At 42.8% G+C, this 25551-nt stretch overlaps 1 protein-coding gene across 2 annotated transcripts in view; it reads left to right on the top strand.

Annotated features, from left to right (window-relative positions):
* Nucleotides 1–25551, top strand: part of LOC124881799 (rho guanine nucleotide exchange factor TIAM2) — a 60821-nt gene that overhangs the window by 19698 nt on the left and 15572 nt on the right. The window contains exons 2-14 of one of the 2 annotated variants that reach the window (XM_047387600.1): nt 6896–7032; nt 10095–11174; nt 13160–13598; nt 14278–14456; nt 16150–16374; nt 17206–17391; nt 17986–18120; nt 19432–19494; nt 21083–21148; nt 22049–22127; nt 22426–22515; nt 23431–23658; nt 24185–24246. In XM_047387600.1, coding sequence (XP_047243556.1) covers nt 10101–11174; nt 13160–13598; nt 14278–14456; nt 16150–16374; nt 17206–17391; nt 17986–18120; nt 19432–19494; nt 21083–21148; nt 22049–22127; nt 22426–22515; nt 23431–23658; nt 24185–24246 — 2826 coding nt within the window. In that variant the 5' untranslated portion in view covers nt 6896–7032; nt 10095–10100. Of the gene's footprint in view, nt 1–6842; nt 7033–10094; nt 11175–13159; nt 13599–14277; nt 14457–16149; nt 16375–17205; nt 17392–17985; nt 18121–19431; nt 19495–21082; nt 21149–22048; nt 22128–22425; nt 22516–23430; nt 23659–24184; nt 24247–25551 lie in introns of those variants that run through there. The other variant, XM_047387601.1, reaches the window with a different exon arrangement.

The following is a 25551-nucleotide window of genomic DNA, read 5'->3' as shown; positions in this document are numbered from 1 at the left end:
GTTGTAAAAACTAGCCTTTTTTTTATGTATTACTTTTAATTAAGCTAAACCACTACTTCTGATATCAGTCATTTCCTCATTTTAATCCCTAACCTTGAATTCTAGACTCAGTTCTTGGTTCATTGTTGACAATTAAACGTAAATATAAAAGTTTAGGGTGAATAATGACAGACGGAAAAATGTCTGGGAATCTCAATATTTTTCCAGACTTTTCCAGAATTCTTTATATTCCATCATTTTCCAGACTGTGTAGCAACTCTGATCAGGTTCTCCTCTGGATCCTCATGCTGACACTGCCTGTCCCCCTCCTTTATAAAAAGTTCCTCGTTGTTCTGCTGAACCTTCTATAGAAGAGGAGGCAGAGGCAGCAGCACCACCAAACCAAACACTCAGCCCCACCTTGAGAACATGCGACTCCACCCGTCTGCTCACAGTGCCGGGACAAGGAGCCCAGTCAGCCCGAACAGGAAACAGACTTCCTCTTCCCCCCTCCATCCAGGCACACTTCCTCTGGTGAGGAGAAAGTGGCTGCAGCTCCTCCTCCTTCTCCTCCTGCTCCTTATCGAACTCTGTCTTTGTGCTTTGCCATGAGGAGGAGGAGGGGGAAGAAGAACACAGCTCCAGCTCTGTAGTCTGTGCAGCACATTTCATCTCAAATAAAGATGTTGAGCTGCAGATAGGACTCTTGCAGCAGCTGCAGTCGGTTTGGTTTACGTTCTTCCTGCTGCTACCAGTTTATCTGGACTTCCTGTTTCCTTCATCTTTCATCTGCTGTAAGGTTTCCCTGCTCTCAGAAAGGAGCAACTCTAACAGGCGGTTTCTTTGGCAGATCAACAAACCTGATCACTTCTCAAACTCAGCTGCTGATGTTTAATAACTTCACCAGATATTCAGATCCACCTTTGTTTCCATCCAACCATCCATCCATCCATCTGTCCCTTCATCCATCCATCCATCCATCCATCCACCATCTGTCTGTTCGTCCGTCCGTCCATCTGTCCCTTCATCCATCCATCCATCCGTCTGTTCGTCCGTCCGTCCGTCCGTCCATCTGTCCCTTCATCCATCCAACCATCCATCCATCCATCCATCCATCCATCTGTCCCTTCATCCATCCATCCATCCATCCAATCCATCCATCCAACCATCCATCCATCCATCTGTCCCTTCATCCAATCATCCATCCATCCATCTGTCCGTTCATCCATCCATCCGTCCATCCATCTGTCCGTTCATCCATCCGTCCATTCATCCGTCCATCGGTCTTTTCATCCATCCATCCATCTGTCCGTTCATCCATCCACACGTCCATCCGTCCATCCATCCGTTCATCGGTCTTTTCATCCATCCATCTGTCCGTTCCATCCGTCCCTCCATCCACCCGTTCATCCATCCATCTGTCTTTTCATCCATCCATCCGTCCGTCAGTCCATCCATCTGTTCATCCATCCATCCATCCATCCATCTGTCCGTTCATCCATCCGTCCGTTCATCCATCCGTCCATCCATCCGTCCATCGGTCTTTTCATCCATCCATCCATCTGTCCGTTCCATCCGTCCGTCCATCCACCCGTTCATCCGTCCATCTGTCTTTTCATCCATCCATCCGTCCGTCATCCATCCGTCCATCTGTCTTTTCATCCGTCCGTCATCCATCCGTCCATCTGTCTTTTCATCCATCCATCTATCCATCCTGCCGTCCTTTCATTTTTTTCCTTCTTCCATTTTTCTTCCTTCCTTTCATTCATTTTTGTCTCCCTCCATTTTCCTCCCCTCCGTTCTTTCTTCCTTTATTCCATCCTTCCATTTCCCATTCATCTTTCCTCTTTTCCATCCATCAGTGCTTGCGTCTTTCCATTCATTCTTCTATCCTTCCTTCCTTCCCATTTGAATCTTATTCGGGAAAAGTGTGGAATTTAGAGAAAGTGCTTCTTCCCATCTGTCACTAATGTCAGAAACAGGATGTTGGGAAGATGATTATCCGACAGACATCCTAATTGTAGACAGAATAAAACTGAAGTCTATTTTATTATCTGAGGCTGACGTTCTTCCTTTAAAACTAAAAAATTGGCCGATGCCGTTAATATTAAACAGTGGTTGAAATAGAAATCAACCATTTAAATAAGAGCTCCTAAATAATGTAAATTTTCTGTATTTGCTCAGTTTTCTGCTCTTACATTGTGACGTTAGCCTTCAAAGTTTCAGTTATTTTCAGCATTTGTCACGGTTTTTATTTGACATGTCATTAACTAGTCTGGATCCAGAAATATAAATAAGGAAAGAACCTTCTGCAGAATATATTACTGCAGACCTTAATGCACTGAGATCAAAGAATACATACACGTTGTTTTGTTCCTGACGTTTTTCAGAGTTTTCACTGCATTCCTGCACATAAACAACCATCATCAGACCCTCGCTGTGTCACCATGAGCTGAAACAGAGATTTTCCACATTTAAACCCAGCTGTGATGAAGTTTATTTGAAGCTGGGAAGTCAGAACATTAGAAGATCAGCTGGACGTTTGTCTCTCTGAGAACAGGTGGCATTCTTCTGAACTGCATTAGTATTTTCAATTCAGATCTGATGAGTTCTGTCATTCTGCTGGCCTCAAGCCTGCCTGAAACGGGGGAGGAGGGTCTTTGTCTGTGAAGAATGGTGAGGGGGTCGCCTGTGGCGGGGAGTCCTGCGCACCGGCAGATGGTCAATGGGTTGAGCAGACAAAAGTGAGCTGCAGATTTTCTTCTTTTAAAGCTGCTCGTCTGTGGACCAGAACACAAAGCATCACCGGGCTGAGGGAGGGCTGAGGGTCTGCTGCTCTCGTCTTAACTTTAACTAAAGCTGTGAAGTTTGAAGACATCAGCACACGTCCAGGGAGGTATAAATAAAATGTACACTCAAAATATTCTGAAGCTCTCTCAGCTTCATTAAGAACAATAAAATCCCTGTTCAGCGGTCATAAGAACCAACAGAAGACTTCATTGGGGAGGAAGAAACACCAAATTCCCTGCAGGGCTGCAGCTAATTATTACTTTTCAAAGTAATTGACTGGTTTTCTTTAGCAATGTCACATTGTTGATACAAAGAACCGACGTCTCCAATCTGAAAGCATCTGAAGAAGCTTGTCTTTAAATGAGTGGTTCCCTTAAAAAGAATGGGTAACTTTACAGGACTTTGCTTTTCACGTCGGTTTCATGAAATTCATCTGAATTCAGCTGCATTTATAAATTCAAACTGCAGCAGAGTTTATAAGCTCAGCTGAAAACAGTGATTGTGAAACCAGCTGCCTGCGTTCACTGTGTGACTGTCGATGAAACAATGACATCAGCTTAATCATGCTAATTTTGCGGTTTATTAATGTTGAAGCTCACAGTTTGTTCTGTTTTTGTCTCAAAGTGAAACAATCTGATGAATTTCAAACATCTTGATTGGCTGTTGGTCTCCATGAACCCAGTTCCAGCTCCTGATGAAATTGTTTCCTTCATCCGGGCCAGCAAAGAATTGGTGCTGGGATAGAAAGGGTTCATCTGTTCCCGAGTTGGATGGAGGAACCAGAGGTGGTTTGGCTTGGCTCAGTGTTTCCTCATAAGCGACCATGTAGTTCTCCTTCTTCAGGGCTGTGTTGTGCTCTTCTTCTTCATCTGTTTCATAATTGGGATCAATTTTGAATGAGATCTTCATCATGAAGCAGATTCTGAAGAGGCTTAAAGTCTCAGGCACAGATTGGTATTGATGACAAATATATAGATCTTATCAGCACTACTTGGACACTTCTACGAGTCCAACGCAATTTCTGGAGTCCTGATCTGTCCTCAATATAGAACATAGGAGAACTAAGGAAGGGGACATTGTCCCAATTGGACACCTTAAGATGTGTTTGAGAACGAACATAAGAGCTAAAACTCTTCATAGCTTCATATCCTTAATGCCTTAAATGTTGGGAGGAGGAAACAGCGGCTCTGATTCAACTGCTTACGAAGCGTGTTGCAGGATGAAATGCAGAATTAATCCTGTCTGATGAACGGTGGACAATAGATGCTGGAAACTGAGTGTGAAATAATCCAAGTGAAACAAACTTGTCCTCCTCCTCTAATTAAACCTCCTCCTTGGAGTCACAGCTGTTGAGGGTTCATCCCTTTCTTTTCAGAGAAAGGTCAGAGGTTGGCGATGCGTTTGAGGGTCAGCGGCTCGTCCTCCTCCCTCCTTCTTCCTCCCTCTTCCTCCTTTGGGACAGGATGGGCGCTGCCCTGCTCGAGCCGGTGGTTACGCACTGAACCTTGAGTTTGTCAGAACCTCTGACCTCTTAGCAGACCTCTCAGGAAATGAGTGTTCAGCGTTTTTATTGCTCTGCAGAAGACGTGTAATGGAGTAATGATTTCTGATGAAGTCAAAAATGTTTGTTGCTTTAAGCGCAGCAGGAAAAACTGTTTAGATCCCTCTCAGGGTAGAAAACAGTTGAATTTACTCACAGTTCTTGATGCAGTTTTAATTTCCACACTAGACACTGGGATCGATTGGGATAAAGAAGAATTTAATTGGAGGAATTTGACCAGATATTCAGAAATGAAAGATTTGTGTCTAGATCACTTTGAGTTGAAAGGTTACGTGGAGCCAGGAGGACCAGGAACCTCCTGGAGGCTGAAGCAGGAGGTCATCAGCTCCATTCCCCGTCTCATACTCTTCAGCTCCCGCCGGGGGGTCCCAAGGCATTTTCAGATCAAAATGGATTTTTAGGTCCTCCAGAGAGTTCTGGGTCTGCCTGAGGGTCTCCTCCCAGTGGGATATGCCAGGATGTGTCAGAAGACATCCTAAGTAGATGCTTGGATCTTCTAAGATCACTTTTTTGATACAGAGGAACAGTAGCTCCAAGCTTCTAAACATCTTCCCATCATGATCCATATCTCATGACCATAGGCTGGGCTTAAAATGCAGATAGAGCTGCAAATCTAGAACTTTCAGTTCATCTTCTTCACCACAACAAACTAGAGTAATGCCTTCTTTACCTCAAATGAAAGTCTGATCCATTGGTTGCCCACCACAAACCTCTCAAATGCAGATGGAGCAACAGCAACAACGTATGGACAAAGTTAGCTGACATGGAGGCATTTGTGAGCAGATTCTGAGAATCTTTGGTTCTGTCATAATTCTATTTAGTGGTGGACCAAAAGGCAGACAAGCACGGAGAAAAGCAGAGAGGTGGTTAAAAACTCCTTTAATTTAAAGTGAGTCCACTTACATGCAGGCGAGGTACTGGATGACAGGATAATCCTGATTACAAGGCATCTTCAAACTAGAACTTAACAGGATCCACAGCAAGAACAAAATCCAAAGAGACATAACGACACCGCGTGGAACAAAGGACGAAGGCAAACTTAAATACAGACAAAGGTGGACAAGAAACAATAGGGCAGGTAATCAGAGGAACAGGGAACAGGTGACACAAGGAGGCTGGGAGGCAGAGGGAGCAGGTGAAACCAATAAGGAGAAACACAGACCCAAGCAGAACAGGAGACTATGGTATAATAACCAAAACATAAGAAATCTAGAATAACCAGAAGATAGAGGAAAACAGAGGAATCTGGAAGGAACAGGAAAAAACAACAGAAACCTAAGGCTTAAGAAAAAGGGGACTGTAAAGAAACCCTGACTACAAAAGAACAAACTGAGAATGAAGCAGGAGAAAAGATGACTAGAATAAACGTAAACAGTAACTAAAACTAACCTGTTAAAGGAGGAAGTGGAGAATAAAGATAAACAGAAGAAAACAGAGCAAAGAGGGACAATGAATGTAAAGGGAACAGAAACTGAGTAATTAACAACTAAAAGAGGAAAACTAATGATGAGAGGAGAACAGACAGGGAGGCAAAAGGAAACCAGAATTGTCAGAACACAAAGTGATGAACAAGAATACAAAACTTCAAACAAGAAACATCTAGTAAAACAAAACACCAAACCACAAACAAAGTCCAAAATCTCACATCCTGACAGGTTCAGATAGTAACAGATCCCGTTTAATTTGATGGAAAGCTCAAAGGGCCAATTTTCCCTTCAGCCCCTCTGAGAAGACATCTGCAGATCATTTTTAATCCTGAACACTGAAAGCTCCCATTATTTTAGATCTGTAAACACATCAACACAGCATTTCTTTAATGCTTTTAGTTAAAACTTTTATTCAAAATGATGGAGTCTTTTGGGAATGATGGTTGGAAGGTTGCTAGTTCAAATCCAACTGAATGATGCCATCTCTCCACATATAATTATCAGCTAGACTCTATATACTTAATTTCATGCTCATAGTGAGCTCAGTTCTCATTTTTCAATTTAAAAAGTATAATTTGGGAAATTTATGTCAATAGATAAAAACTGAGCCTTTATTTTGTTGCAGTTTTTATGTTTCTGCACATAACAGCAAGACTCCATGTTTAATTTACATGTAAAGAAGTGTGTGGTGTCTCACATTGAACTGTTAATGGACTTGAAAGCAGAGGTTGCTTCAGCAAGGTCTTTATTTGGAGTTTACATCAACGTCTGCATCTTTCTGCATCGTGCATCTTAGTATTTTTCAGTAAATAGGCAAAGTGAGCTGTAACATCTCAGTGACGCCTTGTAGATGATGATTAACTGGAGTCTGTTGCTCTGAACGGTTGAACGGCTGCAGCCTGATGAGCTCAGCCTGCAGATTCATGTTTGACAGGAAAAAAGAAGCAGAAGGAAAGAAAACCAGGTGAAAATTGCTCAGCATTCCAGAAAACCAAAATAAACAGGAGAAGGACAAGGTCTGGTTTCAGAAACAGAAACGTCATGGAAGAGAAGGAGTGAGGGAGGAGGGTCGTACAATAGGAAAGTCTGTGTGCCGAAGCTCACAAAGCCCCTCCCTGCCTCTGTTCTCCCCCAACAGATGAGCCGGCGTGAAGAGTGGGGGCGAGCGACATTGAATAACACAAACGGAGAGAGAGAGCAGCTGGAAGGACGGAGAGCTTTAGTGAAAAAGAGGAAGGACGGAGCATGAAGAAGCAGCTGAGGATCTGAAAACTGGTAAAACTTTCATCATCTTTTGCTCAGAAACAGGAAGTTTTTGTTGCATTTTTTACTGACTTGATTTTGGTTCTCAGTAAAATAGTTTCTTCTGTGTGATGAAGAGTTTTTAGATTATTTCTGCTGTTTTCAGGTACCATGTTAGAACAGAGCAGGTGGAAGTTACAGCCGGTGTAACATCACTGCTGCAGAGTTAAAGACATTTTGTTGGTTGGTTTAATGATGAAAGGATTCTGAGGTAAAATATTTAAAAGGATAACAGAGAATTCTCAAATTGATAATCAGAAAATAAAATAATAAAGCAGGAAACTGATGTTCAGAAAAAAACAAAATGTCAGCATTTCTGCTTTGGACATGATCTTGAATAATTTGGTTAAAATGAGTCAACCCTCGCCACAAGTTTTGTGTTGGAGCTGTTTTTAAAGCCGTGGAGATGGTGTCAGGATCATGGCTGGCAGTCTGTGGACCAGCGGTACTGCAGCAGGATTCCAGGATGTGTTCTGACATTTTATAAAGACCATCTCGTTTCGGGTCATCCTGTCCCTATTAGTGCCGGATCTTCGGTCCCTGTCTGACGGCAGTGGTTTCCTACAGTTCAACATCCAGTGTCTTGCCTTGTCTTTGTACCCCAAATAAAAATCTGAAAAGTGTGGCTTACACATTTTTTCAGCCCCCTTAGGGAATACTTTGTAGAACCACCTTTCACTGCAGTTACAGCTGCAGATCTTTTGGAGTATGTCTCTACCAGCTTTGGACATCTGTTACAGGATTTCTTTCAGGATTGTCCTGGACACTCCATCCAACCTCCCAACAACTTTGACCAGGGAATAAATGCTGCCGCCACCATGGAAGCCAGAAAATTCTGCTATCATCTAAACAGACCACCTCCTTCCACATGTTTGCTGTATCTACGTGGATCATGACAAACAGGACTTCTTATGGCTTTCCTTCAACAATGGCTTTCATCTTCCCACTCTTCCATACAGGTCACTGTTGTGCCTAAGAGATTGTCAAAAGATTCCTCTACCTGTGCTGCGGATCACTGCAACTCCTCTAGAATTAGCGTAGACCTCTTGGCTTATAAGTTCAGGTGGATGTCTATGTCTTGGTAGGTCTGCAGTTGGTCCATCCTCTCTCTTTGTCCAGATGATGGATTGAACAGAGCTGTGGGAGATGTCCACAGCTTTGGATGATTTAGAACCTGACCCTGCTTTGAAATTTGCCAGAACGTTCTCACCAACATTTGCTGAAGCTGTTTAAAGCATCTGTGTTGTATAGGTTTAGCATCTGCTCATCTCTATGTACCCTGTCAGTCAGATGTCTTTCACAGATGTGTGAACAAATGTAGCGTAAAGCTGAGTCATCAGTCGGGCAGTGCAGCAGAACTCAAAGATGCTGATTGAACAAATTGTTCACATTGTTTGCAAATTAGATAAAAGTTCCATGGGGAGTTTTTAATTGAGCTGTGTGTGATTAATCTGGACCTGAACACGACTGGGATTGTACTGGAGGGAATTTAAATGATTGGATGGATTTAGACTGAATTGGATTTGTACAACTAGACCATCTTGTCCTGTAAAGTACCTGGAGGCATTTGTTGTTTGTTTGACTCGGTTTAACTGAATAACACCTGAACAAGCAGCACCTTTCCAACCTGGGCTGTGCAAAACATATTAAATTAGATTAATGATTATTTTCCTGTCCAACATCTTCACTCTTCACAACAAACTCTAATACATACAAATGGAATATAATCAGGTGCAACATTACATTTACATTACAGAAATACCATTTCCATTTACCAAAAAACATCTTGATGATCCCCAAAACGTCTGGAAAAATATTCCTTGTGGTGTGATAGTCTGTGGCTGCTTCACTGCCTCAGCACCTGGATGAGTTGAGCTACCCGATGGAGCCATGTATTCTGGTCTCTACCAGAAGATCCTATGTGGCCAACAGTTCCTTATCCTGAAGGTTTGGGTTATGTGGCAGGACAATGGTCCGAAGCGCACCAGCAATTCAACCTCTGAATGTCACAAAAAAAAGCAAAAGGAATATTTTTGAAGTTGCCAAGTTGAACTCCAGACTTAAATCTGATTAAAATACTGACCTTAAACAGGTAGTTCATGGTGGAAAACCCTCCATTGTGTCCGAATTAAAACTATTCTGTAAAGCAGGGTGGGCCAAAGTTCCTCCACAGCGATAAAACTCTCCACGGTGATCCACTGTCGCTACATGCATGCTCAGTATGAGGGATTGCTGCAAAGTCAACACCAGTGACTGTCCACTGTCTCTACATGCTCATCCAGGAGGAGTGAATGCTACAAGTCACTGACTGGATGCAATCTGCTGGGTTTCCTTAGATAGAAAAACTTTTTATCCAATTTGAATAAATAACTGAATCTGACTGAACTGTTCAATGGTTACGATTAATAGGAATGTATGAACCTGACTTGAAATCTGTATAATTCGACTGGAAGTGCCTTGATAAAAGGCAAAAATAAAACTGAATTGAATTAAAAAAAGACTGTATACCAGTTATGAGATACAGATGGCAGGGCCAGGTTGATTTTGATTCTTTCCCCTTTGTAAATTAATAATCTTCTAAAAAATGCTTTTTGTATTTACTCAGCTTATCTTTGATATAGAAATCTGATCTGAAATATTATGTAACTAAAAGTAAAGACTGAAATCTGTAGGGGGCAAATACTTTTTATAGCTGCAGATTCTAAGCACCACTCTAAGATCCAACAGTACACGAAGTCCCCACCGTCCGAAGACTTTCCTTGTTGTGCATGGCGGTGTTTCTGGTTGACTCAAAGAAAAGCCTGTCCAGATTCCCATCCTGGTCACGGCCTGACAGCAGGACAAAAACTATATTTAATTTAATGACCAATTACTGTAGTTTGTATTAAAGGTTATGGGAAGTGGTTATGGTTAAGTTCAGGCATTGGGACATAAGATTGTATCAACAAGAAAAGGCCTGAGAAATTTGAAGCCTGAGAATAACTCCTGCACCAGTTTACATCTCACTGTCTCATGTTGATGATGTCACCTTCCAGGTTGCCATGGGGAACACAGACAGTCACAGCAGCTTCACCTCTCACGTCAAACCCTGCGGCTCTTCCAGGTTTTCTACCAAGAAGGAAGAGGTACCCTCTGCCCGCAGCTGGTGGAGGAGCAGCCAAAGCAGCGGGAGGAGCCGGGGTCAGGGCTGCCTGAGCCAGCATGGCTCCTGGCATTATGAGTCTGCACCCAAAGGAGCCAGAGGCGGCGCCAAGCAGAGCGCAGGCTCCCCACAAAGGTTCAACCAGGGTGATCGGTCGCAGGGCGGCCGCAGGAGTCCATTTGGATTCCAGGGGACTGATGGTGATCAGGCGTCCCTGCAGTGTGGTGGTAGTCCCAAGGTTCTGCTCAGCAAAGATGGCAGCATGAGGGTGGAGTTCACTAATGCCAGGGTGGTTCCTGTTGAGTCACAGGGGCCACCTCCCACCAACATTATCTCAGAGTCATCCCACCGCACCAGCAAAGGCAGCTCGTTCAGTTCTGAGGGGTCTTGGTATGACTCACCATGGGGCGCCACCAGTGAGCTGACTGACAATGTGTTTGTTAGCTCAGGGCAGAGTGTCGACACCAGCAGCGGCTACAACACATGCTCTTCCACTCAGGTGGAGGACATCTCACCTGGATTTAGATCTGCCCTCCTGTTCCCTGCGGCAGAGAACACCAACGGCCACAACAGCTGCTCCTCCGGTCGCACAGAGGACAGCGGCATCGGGGACTCTGTGATCCTTCAGCCGGACCTCCAAGACCTCAGCCTGGTTTCACCCTCTGACTTCCACAGCAAACACAACATGCTTCCAGCCTTTCCCACTTCATCTGACTCCTTCCTGCAGAAGCAGCCAGCAACCACCACCACCACATCCTCCTCTTCCTCAGTGATGGATGAAGTCATCCAGGAAGAGGAGGCATCCGTTGGCTTCTTAGAGGCGCGGTACTACTCGCGCACGTTGCCCGCCCGCAAAGCTGAACCTGGGATCGCCGCCTTCTCTGGGAACAACCGGAAAGACTTCCTGAAGAGTCGAATCAGACAGCTGAGCGACTGGACGGGGAGTTTGAGCCGGAAGAAGAGGAGGATCCAGGTAAGAGCCTCGTACTATAAAATCCTGTGGGGATAATTCTAATAAACCTGAAAATCCTCCAGCTACTGCTGGAAAGCCACCACATGTTACCTTCTGTTAGCCCTGGAAGAGTTTTGGAAATTCATTGAGGCTGAATTGACATAAGAAAGGGAAGAAAGCGGAAAAATGTAACAACCAGAGACTCGAAACATATCAGTGGTTGCTATGGTGATTCCCTCCCATTCTAGGGAGCCACAGGCGGGAGAGCACAGAGCAACAGACAAATGGAAATAGTCCCAGTGGGAAAACTATAAATCATTACAAAACATTCCTTGAACCCTGAACATCAGAACCCTCTAGGGACAGCACAAGTAAAGGTTTATGTGTCTGCAGTGTTTTATGTAGCAGATATGAAAGACCCAGCAATTTAGTGTGGAAAGAGACGCTTTGAGCTCGAATATAATGGGAAGTTTGGGTGCGCCTTCTCTCCAGTCAGAGCTGATTTGTTAGATAACTGTGAGTCCTGCACCAGGCAGAGACACGCTGGATGAAAGCAGACAAAAATCCACATGTCGTGATGTAAACAGTGCATGCGGAGAAGAGGCTGTGGCCTTGGAAATAGTTTATATCGAAATATTTCTGAATATTTCAAAGGGTCAAAATCTAGAGTGTGTGACATCATAACTCTCTAAGCTGAACTTTCTGTGAGAAAATCATCAAACTCAAACTATGATTGGCTAAAAACCATAAAACGGATCAAAATGCTAATTTAACCCGGTAAAGTCCAGCTTCCTGCGAGCCGTTTAAACTTTAAATGATGTTTCTGCTACAAAGTTCGGCCGAGCTGTGGAGTTCCAAACAAGATTAAGATTTCTCTCTGTTCGACAAAATCCCATTATAGTCTGTAGCAGTGTTTTCCAACCCTGGTCCTCAAGGCCCACTGCCTTGAATGTGTCAGGTGTTTCCAGTAGATGCCTGATTACCAGGCTTTTGCTGAACTGCAGTCATCTGAATCAGGTGTGTTAAAGCAGGTAAAAATCTAAAACATGCAGAAAAGTGCGTCTTGAAGACCAGGGTTGTGGTGTACACATTTGCAGTTTTTTGTGAATTTTGCAAACACAGCCAAACGTAACAGAATGCTAGACACCTACCATTCATATAAAACATTTTTTATTGTTGTGTAATTTATTTCTAATGTGGAGAAAGAAAATACAGATGAATCAATGTATTTTAGCTTGCCTTATGTTTATGTTATCATTGGTACCCAGGAATGATTGTTTTTTATTTTTTAAATAATTTTTTCTTTAAATTATATCTGTGTTCGTTTTGTTCTTCATAAAAGTTCTCATGAACTAAAACTTCTAACAGACTTTTGGATTTATTTGAAATTTGCTCATCCATACTTTTTGCAATTTTCTTCTTCTTTTTGTCCTCGTCTTTCTTATTAACATAATTTCTATACATATTTAGAAATAATTATTTTTATTTTCCTATTTAATATATTTATATTTAAAGTGTCTTCATTGAGAGCAAAGTGGAACCAAAGTCAACTTTCTTGTTCGTTTCCACAGACTTGGCAAATAAAGCTGATTCTAGATTTTAAATACATTGTTTTAGGCTATAATGCTAAATAATTTAAACAATTTACTGTGCTTTTCATCGAACCAGCAAATCAACGGATTTCTGGAATTTTTATCCCTAAATCTCATTCCTAATGATGGGTGGAATCACCTTTAATGTTTCCTGATGGTTGCTCTTTTACCCCGGCTCTGGAGTGTTTTCACACCCATTTAGCAGTAATGAAGGGGAAAAGTGTGGTCAGTAAAACCAGCTCATAAACTCCAAACAGCTTCTGCAAATAAACCCCAGAGGGAGCAGAGAGAGCTGCAGAATAACGCTGACAGCTCAGTTTATGGTGGCTGTTCATCAGATTTAACTCCTGAAGCCCAGTTCCTCCTCAGCTGAAATAAAATCCAGATTAAAGCTTCCTTCTGATTTCCCTGCAGGAGCCGCACAGCAGCGAAACTTCTGACATCATTAGCACACTGAAAGTTAGTGGTCCTTGGTCTTCCAACCCTCTCCTCCACCTGAACCAGAACCAGTTCCCTCCAGCACACTGGGACTTCTCCAGGGGCCTGAACCAGAACCAGAACCAGAGCAGTGATGCTCAGCGACAGAACGTCTACAGAAACTTCATGCAGGAGCTGGAGACGGGCTGCAGCAGCGTGGTCGACCGGACCGAGCCGTCAGAGGAGGACGATGATGGAGAGGAGGAGATGGATGAGGAGGCAGGAGGAGAGCTGGATGTTCTGTTGGAGAAAGATCAGGGTGTGGTGCGGCGAGCAGGATGGCTCTACTTCAAAGCTCTCATCACCGTCAACAAGGACAGGAAGCTGGAGCTCGTCGCCCGCCGGAGGTGGAGGCGCTACTGGGTCACACTGAAAGGTGGGTGTCAGTCTGAGACTGAGCCTCTAAACAGGAAGTGCAGAAATTCTGCCATTTTTCACAGTAAACAAAGAGAATGAGTTGGATGAAGAGGGGTCAAGACGAGGAATGTAGAGGGATGAGAGGGAGAAAAAGGTACTCTAAATAGGGATAACGAGGATGAGAGGGGTAAAGAAAGGTTGTAGAGAAGAATGAACAGAGATGAGCGGGATAAAGATGGAAGAAGAAGATATGTTTAATAAAGAGGAATGAGTTAAACAAAAAGGCTCATAGAAGGATGATAACGGGCTTAGTAATGTAGAATGAGGAGGATGAGTGGTATAAGGATCGTAGACCTCAACAGTGTTTTTTATGGGGATGGATGTGATTGTAAGTAGTAATAAAGAGTATGCTTAAGATTACAGGGGTAGTAGTTTGCAAACCAATGCAGAGAGAATGTAATGGGACGAAACTCTGGACCTCTGAGAGATAAAAAGATGAAGAAGCTGGATGTCTTCTTCTCTGAACAGAAAAAAATGGGTTGAGCTCAGAAAAGTGAACCATTTCAGACTAGTTTCCTTTTAAGGTAACAATCTGTGCAGATAGTTGAAGATCAGCTGCAGTTAGAACAAAACAGACTTGTGTGGCTTGAAACATAAAACCAGAAAAATAACTCTGGTTGATAATTTGTTGCCTTCAGGCTGCAGTCTGCTGTTTTATGCGACATTCGGGCGGAGCAGCGGCGGCGCCGAGCAGGAACTTTCTCCTCGGTACGCTCTGTTGGCGGATGACAGCATCGTCCAGGCCGTGCCCGAGCATCCTCGCAGGGAGCACGTCTTCTGTCTGAGCAACTCGCATGGAGATGTCTACATGTTCCAGGTGAGAGAACCTCTAAAACGCCCCACACTCTGACTGTGCCCTTAAACACACTGTGCCCTCTCCTGCAGACCCAGTGGTGACCTTTGATTTATTTAAAACAGCACGTAGCTCCTGATTGTGCCCCTTTTAGCTTTACGAGCTCGGGGAGCACTTCTTTATTCCCAGAGTAACTCAGCAGCAGAGAGTGTTGAAAGACACAAATCACTGTGAGGAGCTTCTTCTGGACTGAGGAGAAGGAGCAGTGAAGGTACCAGCAGCTGAACGAAGCTGAAGATGGAGGACAGTGAAACCTAATGGGAGTCAGAAAATGCTGCTAATTACTGCAGCAGATTGTCTTTTTACGACCTCAGTGAGGAGCAAGTAAATGCTGCAACACTTGAGAAGAAACAGCTTTATCATCTCTGAAGTTCTTCAGTCTGAGAAGCATTTCTTTTTAAATTAGAATAAAGAAATCATCATAATATCTTAAATCTTTAGTTATTACATCTGAACTTTGTGTATAACATTTTATACTTTTAAATACTTAAGAGGTTTGTTTGAAAACCGTTTCACAGATGTTTTTAGCTTATTCAGCTTTGAATCCAAGGTTGATATACTCATCAGTAAACAAAGTCTTATCCTGTCTCACTTTGTACTATCTCTCATCTCATGTCTTGTTCCATCTCAAACTTCCTCATCAAATGTCATGTTGCCACTTTTGTCTCTTCTTGCCTTGTTTGATTTTATATGATGTCGTCTTAGCTCACCTCTTCGCATTTCATCTTGTCTCATTTTATAACTTCTCATCTTATCTCGTCTTACTTTTTCTTGTATCGTCTTCTAACATTTCGTCTTGTCAAATCTCATCTCGTCTCATCTTAATCCATCTTCCTTTGTCTTCTAACTGCTTATTTTGTCTTCTCATCTTCTAATGTAATCTCATCATACTTTGTCTCATCTTATTTTATTATTTCTCATCTGTTAGCATCTTATCTGATATTGCTTCATTTTGTCTCATCTTCTAAGGTCTCATCTTCTCATTTTGTAATGTCACATAACTCCTAATTTTGTTTGGTTTTTATTCTCGTTTGCATCTTTTAATTTATAATTCCTTCTCATCCTGCTTTATGTTGTATCATCTCTGTACAGCCTCTCGTGTCTTGCCTCATGCTGTCTCGTCTTGTCTTTTTGTATTTTTTTCATCTTCTAATGTCCCATCTTGTCTTGTCTCATCCTGTATCATCTTGTATATCACTCTATGTTTCATCTTCCATCAGGTTTTCATTGTCTCTTCTCTCGACAAGTTCTGTCTTGACTTGTCTCATCTTCGTTAAACCTGCAGTGTCCCATCTCATCTCAACCCGGGCTGTCTTGAGACGTCTGGTCTTTAAGTTTTTTATATTGAAGTTTTAAGGAGTTTAATGTTAGCGATGTTTGACATTACCAGGAGGAATGTGGAGGACTTTATGGACATACCTCAAACATCTGCTGCATGGTTGTGTTCTGCTGCAGGTTCTCGATAAAGTCTGATAATGTTCTTTGAACTCAGTTATGCTGTTTATAGTAAGAGATGGTGAGGTTTCTCTTCAAAGTCTAACAGAAGTATTTATGCTTCTTAAAGTCCATTGGTCCTGCTAGCTTCATGCCCTGCATGCTTCAATTTGTGAATAAACCTGCGCTAACTCTAGCGTTGTGCCTGTCTCCGTTCCGTCAGGCCACTAACCAGACGGACCTGGAGAACTGGGTGACTGCAATGCACTCGGCCAGCGCCGCCCTGCTGGCCAGGCGTCAGGGGAAGGAGGACACGCTGCGGCTGCTGCGCTGCCAGAGGCGCTCGCTGCTGCACAAGATTGACATGGATGGGAAGATGAAGAAGATGGCCGAGCTGCAGCTGTCTATCATCAAGGACCAGAAGAATCGGAGGGCGGTGGAGAGCCAGGTCAGAAAGGGCGGGTTAACTGGGCAGCTAGAGGTCGAGAAACCTCTAATCCTGCAGTTTGATTTAAAGAAGGGTTTTCCTTTCTAAAGCAGCAGAACTTTCAGCAGCAGAACCTGCAGCAGCAGAAGCAGCGATCAGGCGTCCTCCTGGGAGTCAGAGGAAGCTCTCAGAGCGTAACTTTAGAAGTGATTATGTAACAACCACCTCTGAGGAAGTCCTGGCCGCTGTGCAGCAGGAAAATGTCCCAGCTGAGTCACGTGGTGGACGTCGTGTTCAGATGTGTTGGGCAACAGCAACTAGAACAACTCTTCTAAGGCCGTTAGGATGTTAATCCTTTTTCTAAGCTATGAATAAACTGGCCTCTTATTTACAGTGCTGTTAGCTTTATTTTGAAAGTCCAAGATAAAACATTGTCCTCTTTATTGTTAAGAGACCCATTTAGTCATTAAATAAATCATCTGATTTTAACACTGAAAGAAGGCTGCAGGTTTCATGTTGTTCATGTAAAGGAAAATCTCAGAATTAATGCTGCCTCTCAGTAAAACGTTTAGAAGTGTCGATTCAGTTTTCAGACAGCTGACAGGAAGTTGGGGTCAAGTCTGGCTGTGAGGTGAAACTGATCCCAGAGCTGCTGTTTGACCTCCTCTGACTCCAGATCAGAGGCAGATCCTCCTGCTCCACATTTAGTCTCACCTTGATTAAAGGAGAGAAAGGCAAGGAGCATTAGGAGGTCATCTGGGAGGTTCCCACTCAGGAGTTAGAGTCACAACATGTAAGACATCCTGTCAGCTGTTAGCAGAGCATTAACTGGACCTATGAATGTTCCCTCAGATCCAGCAGTGGGAGCACAACCTGGAAAAACTGAACCTGGATCTGTTTCGGCTAAGGTGTTACCTATCCAGCCTGCAGGGCTCTGAGCTGCCGAACCCAAAGAGCCTCCTGGCCGTGGCCAGCCGTCCGTCGAAGGCCACGCTGGGTCGGCTGGGAGTCTTCTCCGTGTCCTCCTTCCATGCTCTGGTAGGAATCAGTTCTGTCTCACACGATCGTCTTATACATTTTTAAAAGTCCAGAATTTGTTTTCAGTAGTTCGAAGATGTGGATAAGTTTGGAAAAAAAAATGTTTGTATACTCTGACTTCATTCTTATGGTGTTGTGAAAAATGTGTCCTTCATTCCTCCTTTCCTCTCTGGTGTCCTGCTTAGAGTCCCTCCTGCTTTCCTTCTGTCATTCCTTCCATGTGTCCTGCCTTCGTTTTTCTCTTGTGTTTTCCGTCCTATCTTTCCTGTGTCTACTTTCCCTTCCTTGATTTCTTTTTATGACATTCCTGCCATCCTTCTATCCTGCCTTCCATGTGCCTTACCTTCGATTCTTCCTTGTGTCCTCCTTCCTTCTTTCCTCCCTTCCTTAGTTTCTACCTTTCCTGTTATGTTTTGTGTCCTACTTCCTGTCCTTTAGTCTCTCCTTCCTTCTTCCTTCCTTCCTTCCATCCATCCATCCATACATCTAGAGGTCACTTTTTTATTTCATAGTCATCTTTTGTACATTACACTTTTTGAAGATGCCTAGGAACTCCAGTCAGATTCTTTTCTCTGTGTGTTTGGACTCCTGCAGGTGTGCAGTCGGGAGGAGGGAACGCTGCAACGGCGCTGTAGGTCAGTCTCAGGAGGATCTGGCAGGAGAGGGCTGCCATCCTCCCTGAAGTCTCTAACCAGACCGAACCAAGATGGGAAACACTCGGACCACCAGGTAATAGACAGCCCCATTAACAGCTGCAGATTCAGCTAAGTTTCTGCTAAACGTTGCTGCGTTTCCCTAAAAAGGTCAAAATATCTTTAAAGCCCGGTTCTCATGTGGTGATCCGTCTCTCAGAGGCCTCCGTACGGCCCCTCAGCTGAAGCTCCCATCATTCCCAGCTCCTCCTCATAAACACATGGCTATATTTAGGACTGGGAGTCTGGGACTCAGATTCCAGAAGATAAGTTTTTCTGCAGTGTATTTTTGTAGCTCACAGTTTATTCTGGCTCGTATTCAAGTGCTGCAACACGTGCACCATGTTTACACTCCATCTTATCCTGATGTTTGTATTTGAAGAGCAAGACAGCGGCTGATTCAGCAACATTTACGGAGCTTCGGAGCTCTTTGTGCCACCTGATGGACACAAACCAAAACTGTGGTTTGGTTTGCTCAGGCTTATTGGGAAAACTCTTTCCCAGTCTGGCAGCGATCTGGCATTCCTGCTGGGAATTAACACTCCGTGTTTATATCATCTGACAGGAATGGGACCAATCAGAGAGCTCAAAATAAAGAACCTGGAAAATGATTGTGTTTCCAGACTTTAGTTCCTGTCCGTCCATCTCTGAGCACTTTCAGTTTCAAAAATTGTAATTCAAGGAAAATGATGCAATTTGAATAATTGTAAAAAGTTATAAATGGTGTAGGAACACTGAACACTGTAAAATGGAGATAAGTGTCCCAGGTTCTAGAGGCAGTTCTGCAGCAACAGATCAACAAACAGCTGGGTTCTGGGTTTCTCAGATGGGTTCTTAGATCAGACTGAGCGGCTGAGGTTATCCTGTTTCCTGATCTCAGGAACATGTGGAGCTGATTGCAGCTTCTTGTGTCAACTCTGCAGGAGACAAACAGCTGCTCCCATCTGACTCAGTTCCTGGATCACACCACCCTCACCAGGCTGCTGCGGGACGGGAGGTTTTTATCTTGAATAAAGAGTATTTCAGTCCTTCCTGGATACATGCTGGAGGAATGCTTATGTGGCTCAGACTTAGTTTGGTTCTTCTGAGATACCCCAGACATCCTGGAATCTCTTCAGTTTATTTAAATGAAAATAATATTGATGATGATGATGTTGTTGTTGTGTTCTCTGAGTTCCAGCTTGACTCCAGCTCTCATTTCTGCACAGCTCAGACCCTCATGTTTTACTCTGATTCCTCCTGTCTCATTCTGCTTTGAGTCAGTCTTTAATCACTTTGAATCCAGTTTAATTTTAGACTCTGAAGCTTTGAGCTGAGTTTGTGCTTTCTCTATGTGTTTGTGTTCCAGGTTCTCCATCATCATGTCTCTGCACCATCTGTTCAGCTCGTTCCTGCTGTCTGCTGGTCAGAGGTAAACTTTCTACTGTCTGAACTATGAAACAAAATTTTGCCTCCTGTAAATGATGAGCTGGAATCAAACAGTCATAGTTTGTTGAATGATTTGGACTGAATCCTGCTCCTGTAGCATTCTGCTTGAGGAACATCAAGCTGGTTGGATGTTTGTAGAGATTTCTCTGTAGAGTTCATTCTCATTGGTTAGTATTGAGGCGCAGATTCAGCCTTTAATAACAGTCCATGCATCTTCATCAGGGTTGAGTTTGGATCTTTGGGAAGACCATTCCAGAACCGTATTGTTAACCTGACCTACCCATCCAAACCAGTTAGGATGTGTGTTTGGGACCATTGTCCTGATGGGAAGCCCTGGCTGTGTCCAAACTGATCCTTGGCATGATGCTGCTGCTGCCACCACCGTGCTTCACAGTCAGTACAGTGGGTTTAGGATTAAAAGCCAAACATGCTTCTTGTCAAAACACATTACACACTCTTCTTCTTGGTAGTGGCAGCATCATGCTGTGGGCCTGCTATGCTACCAGTGGTACTGAAACTCTACAATTTCTTCCAGGAAGAGCGATCAAATATGGAATTCAGTTTAATTCAGTTAATTGTCTGGCGCTGCTTCACAATAAATGTAATTTAACAGTCATGTGACGTCATATGTTTCAATGTCCAGCTGCTGTAAAATAACAGTGGGACGTTTGTTTTATCTCCGTTTAAAAACCGTGACAGTTACAGGTTTAGTTAATGTGAAACGTCTTATTTTGTGATTTCCACCATGAGATAAACTTTCAGCCTATTTTATCTTCTTTGACAGAAACTGAATTTTCAGCATTATGGAACTGCTACATCATGATTATATCAAATATTGAGGTTTTCTGCCTTAATTCTGAACCCTGCAATTTTCATATGGCTCAAAAAACAAGCAAAACATTTCATGCATTCATTGGAAAAGATCTGCATTTATTTCTTCATATACCACCATTAAAATGACCAGAATGAAAGGTGTTGTAGCCTATCGCAGACTATTAAAATGGAGGAACTTCTCTAACTCTTCATCACGTTGTGGTTCTACCGAAGCTTTCTGAGGAAGACCAGATGTCTCAAATGTCTTCTTCGTGGAAACAGAGTTTAGTAAATAAAGATGAACAAAGGGAGGATGGAGAGGAGGTTTAGGCTGGAAAGCTAATGTTTGAGGAGCTGCCTGCTGGTCTGTGGACACAGAGGAGGTGTTTGTTAAAAGCTGCAAGCCTTTTTATTTTCCCAGAATTCCTTTGTCTCAGTGTTTGTCGCTACTCGCAGGCTGGGGTTGATTCCCCCACCTCCCCCGGTCTCTCCACATGACCTCCACCTTTCTCTCTTTGCTCCTCGTTAGTTCCCCCCACCTCCCCGTTTTGTGTCTCCTTCACATCCTGCTGCTTTGTTTCTTTTCCTTCCTCATGTCCTTCCCTCGTTTTATCACTTTTACCAGAAATGGTGAATTTGTCTTTTTCTCGGTGTATTTTATTTATATTCCAGAAATTTATCACGGTTCATTTCACTGATCAGCCCGTAATTAACACGCTGGTTTAACATGACCTTTTTGTTTCGGTTTCCTCCTGCAGACTTTGACCTGCGTGTCCAAACAACGGGAGGTGCTGCCCTCTGCAGGACATGTGGCAAAACCGCAGGTGAGTTTGTAGTCTGGTCTTGAAATATACATTTTTGTTTCTTCATTTTTATTGTATTTGAAAAAATCTTATCTTATTAAACAGGGACTGAATCTACATAAGATGTTTCAGCTAAACATTTGTTTGACTGAGAATAAATTATTGTTATTTGGTACAGAATACAGTTTAATTAATTCAGATTGTGGCCGGTGTGATATTCACATATTCTCCAGTTCAGTTTTGTCACAAACAACTTGTACACTCATCATTGATAATATATCTGGCAATAATAATCCAGCCTGCTTGGTTAGGGATGTGTGACAGCAAACCGACTAGTCCTGGAAAATGTTGAACCTTCAGGTGGGTTTGTCCACACCACCCATGTAAAAAAGATCCTGATCTCAGTGTATCTTTTCCTCTTCAAGCTCATGTTTTGTGTAAAGTTCAAATTATACGACAGTAATATTTGTTATGATCAGTCAGCACTTTAGTGCTTAAACACAATGCCTAATGAAGGTTTTATTCAAATACACAACGGAAATCACTGCAGATTTAGCAACGACTGGTAACTGTAGATTTTACAGGACTGGTTAACAGATTAGGAGGCCGTACTGGAAATATTTTGTTGGTGGTGCAAGTTATTGATCAAATGTAAGTTACATGTAACTGTATTGCAGCAACACATGTCCTAAAATAGTTTCTCTAATCTAACCTGAACTCCGGACTTTTGCCAGAGATAAAATCAAGAATGAAGATTTCGGTGAGAAAATCTTCAAGTGGATGCAGTTGAAAAGCCTCAGAAAGAGTGGATTACTGATCATTACCTCTCTGAAACATTAGATCAAAGTCTTTATGGATATTTGTTTGATTCTGATATAAATCATGCTGAGATAATTAACCGTTGACTCGTCTACACTTCAGCTGAGTGAGGAGCAGCATCCTTCAACTGTTGGGGTCTTCAGTCTGCACATCTGTCGACCCAACACAGACCAGGACTTTGGTGAGGCAACGCTCCATACATTTCCTGAGTGTGTTTGTACTAAATAAAAGAGTTCATGTTATCAGGCCTACAACTGCCGGCGGTATTTCAGAGCACTTTGTTTAATTTTATGCTACAATTTGAAAAAAACAACTTACAAAAAGAACAAAAAAAATTATTTATTCAAATGTCCTAATTGAGGTATTGGCTCAACACACATAAAATAGGGACCTTGGGAAATTTCTATGAATAAAGAGAAAAATAATCAAACTTTTTATCTGAACACACCTTTTTCGTCTCTCCTCTGGTATAACGGCAGGTTTTGCGGTGACGGGTCACGTGGACGGAGAGGGTAATAGTCATGTGTTCGTCAGTGAGGTTGATCCTCTGGGACTGTCAGCCGGAGAAGGTAAAACATCTGCAACAAAATCCCAGAGTTCCAGCTTCAGGTTTCACAGGTACAGGGGTTTTAATATGTTGAGGTTGTCCAGCAGAGGGCGCCCTTTAGCTTTCGTGATCATGTAAAAAGTGATGAAACGCGGTTTTAAATGTTACTGAGGCCGCTAGGGGGACATGAGGGAATTTTGTTAATCACCTTGAGAAAGTTGTGCATTGTGGAGCAGCAGCACAGATGGCAAACTGCTCACAAAACACTGCACTGATATGGCATTGATATGGTTTATTTGTCATATGCAGGTTAACACGCAGTCAACAAAGCGATTAAATACTTAGGATAAGAAGAAGCGTTCAAATCACGATAAAAACAAATGTGGCGTGCAAAAAAAGTACACATCATGCAGCAGCAATTAGCAAATAGTGTCACAGATGTGGTTTCGTGCAGTATTATGGTCCAGAGTTCAGTAGTTTGACAACATGTGGATAAAAACTGTCTTTAAGTCTGATTGAAGATCCTTTTATTTAAGGCCAATTTCAAAATAAAACTCAGAAAATCTCAAAAACGGGTCTCCCACAAAGTATTGTGAGATAACACAAAGACTATTGCGTGCGAACGCAAAAGAAAACATTTCTCCCATGTCCCCTCGTGGGCTCCGTAAAATGTAAGAAACGACAGAAACGGAGACAGATTTTTTTTCTTGTGGGCACAGTTTATATTCAGTTTGGAAAATATGGAATTTGATTTTGATCTAAATAATTTTCCAGGTCTGGATAAGTACGGAGAAAGAAAAAACATACTGGAAAAATAAATTCTGATTTCAGACTTTATTTTCTTTCAGATTGTCTAAACGTTCCATCCAGTCATCTACTTTTTTGCACTTTTTGGAGTCTTTAAAATAATCTAAAACTGTTGCTGCGTCCCTTCAAGGCCTCCTGGCCGGAGACGAGGTCCTCGCGGTGAACGGGTCTGCTGTGTCCGGACTGGACCTGGACCTCCTACAGACCCTCTTCAAACACCAGAATCTCCAGCTACTGCTGAGCAGAGATGAGCCTCCAGACCTCGAGGAGCCTACCGTCGTATGGCCTGACCCCACTGACCCCACTGACCTCTGGGTCAAACAGTCGGCTCCCAACCACCTCCATACCTGGACCGCAGGTAACACAGCAGCCGAATCAGAACCCGGATGTCACACACCTTACGTTTATGAGTTGCATATTGACACCTACAGGCAGCAGAGAGAATACGCCTGAAAAACCTGAATCCATTAAACCTGAGGCTAAGAAAAGAAATGTAATGGACTCTCAGCTGAGAAGAATTTAGGAGAAATTCTGTCAGGTTTCAGCGTTTAAAGAGAACTTAACTTCAGAACCAAATGAAGAACCAGCAGCTAAGGCAAATGTGGGAATCACCTGAATGCTGATTTTTACTCTTCATTAATTTCTCATAGAAAGGTGCATTTTAAGCATTGTTACTCTTTTTATTTAAATAAATGATTTTATGGACAGTTGCACCATTCTGTGAACTAAAATCTTAATCTTTAGTTGTCACTGTTCAGAGGTGCTTGGGTTTCCTTGCTGAGTCATAGATTAACAAAGTGATGAAGCCTTTATTTGTTTTTTATTTTCATTGTGAGCTTTAATGCAACTTTAAAAACTGACCCTAAAACCTGTTTGTGTCACAGATGCCCCGCCTCCTGCTGGTGCTGGGACCTCCGTGGCGTCGACCCAGAAGTCACCTGAACAGGTGAGCTTCAGTCTGACACGGAGACATGAACTGTTTGGCTCAGCTGTTGGGTTGTAGGCTGCAGATGACTCCAACAGGACAGTTGGAGGTGTGTTTGTGTGTGTTGGACGGTTTGAAAATGTTTAGCTGCAGTCAGTGAGAGGAACAAACAGCTTCAGCTCCACATTTCAACATATTTACAAAGAAAGAGAAAGTATGGGTGGGTGTCCATCGCAGGATCATTTTCCTGGGAGCAGGGAGCTGTTCTGGGGCTTTTTTATTCCCCCATCCTTCCCACTGCAGGAACCAGATCCAAATCAGAAACCTTCCTGAAGAACGATCCTGGTAGGGAGGTCGTTTTTGGATGAAGCCTGACTTATAGGTGGAGTTTTGTGTTGAGGGTAGAAAACATTTCTTACTGGTTGATTTTTTCCAGTATTTTGTTTCAGTCATTTTCTGTTTTTTAGGGTAACTCCTCTGCAGTTTAGATGTTCAGTGAACTTTAAATCCCAGTTCCTGTTTGCATCACATTTAAACCAAGCCACACACACAGTTTACATTCAAATACATTAATATAATCAGCTAACTTTAGTGGAAAAATGAATGAAATGATGCAGACAAAGTCCACTTTCAGGGTTCTAAACCACTGATGTTAGATAAAAATGTTGACAATCAGCCTCCAGGGTTTGTACGATGAACAAACTTTAGGTTTGATTGGAGCAGACATGTTGTAGCTGCCGCTGAGTGCAGGTTTTAATTATTAATATTTGTTAATTATTTGTACGTAATAGAATTTAAGGTGATTTTAATTTAGTTTCAGTGTTAACCACCATAAAAAGATTTTAAACTATGTATTTAGGTTTTAAGCCCAGCCAGAGCTCTTATTTCCTTTCATTGAAACGCAAAAAAATATGGAAATCTGCCTCTGAAGAGTTCATTTGCTGTTTGTTACAATTACAAATTAGACAAGGTTCAGAGAGACTTTACAGGAGTCATAAAGTCTAATCCCTGTAAAGTTCATTGTTGAAAATCTGTCAAACATTACACACTTGCTCCTTAAACTCACCTGCCGTGAAAATAGTTGGCTTTTAGACCATCACCGCTCTGAAACAACCGAATAATTCTGTACCATTCTGATTGGACTGGTTTCACCCACATTTTGGACCTGGTGCCCTGGGCAGAGGCCCCCAGATTGCTGAAGCTGAAGCATGCCATTTCCTGCAGGAGGTGGACCCTCTGAGAGTCAGCAGAGGTAGTTTACAAACGATCTAGATCAATTAAAGGGTTCAGGGCTGTTTCTGGGTAAAAACTGACTTTTCTTCTCCA

Source organism: Girardinichthys multiradiatus, chromosome 15 (genome assembly GCF_021462225.1).
Source record: "Girardinichthys multiradiatus isolate DD_20200921_A chromosome 15, DD_fGirMul_XY1, whole genome shotgun sequence".
In the NCBI taxonomy this organism is placed as follows: domain Eukaryota; kingdom Metazoa; phylum Chordata; class Actinopteri; order Cyprinodontiformes; family Goodeidae; genus Girardinichthys; species Girardinichthys multiradiatus.
This window is presented reverse-complemented; position numbering and strand designations above follow the sequence as displayed.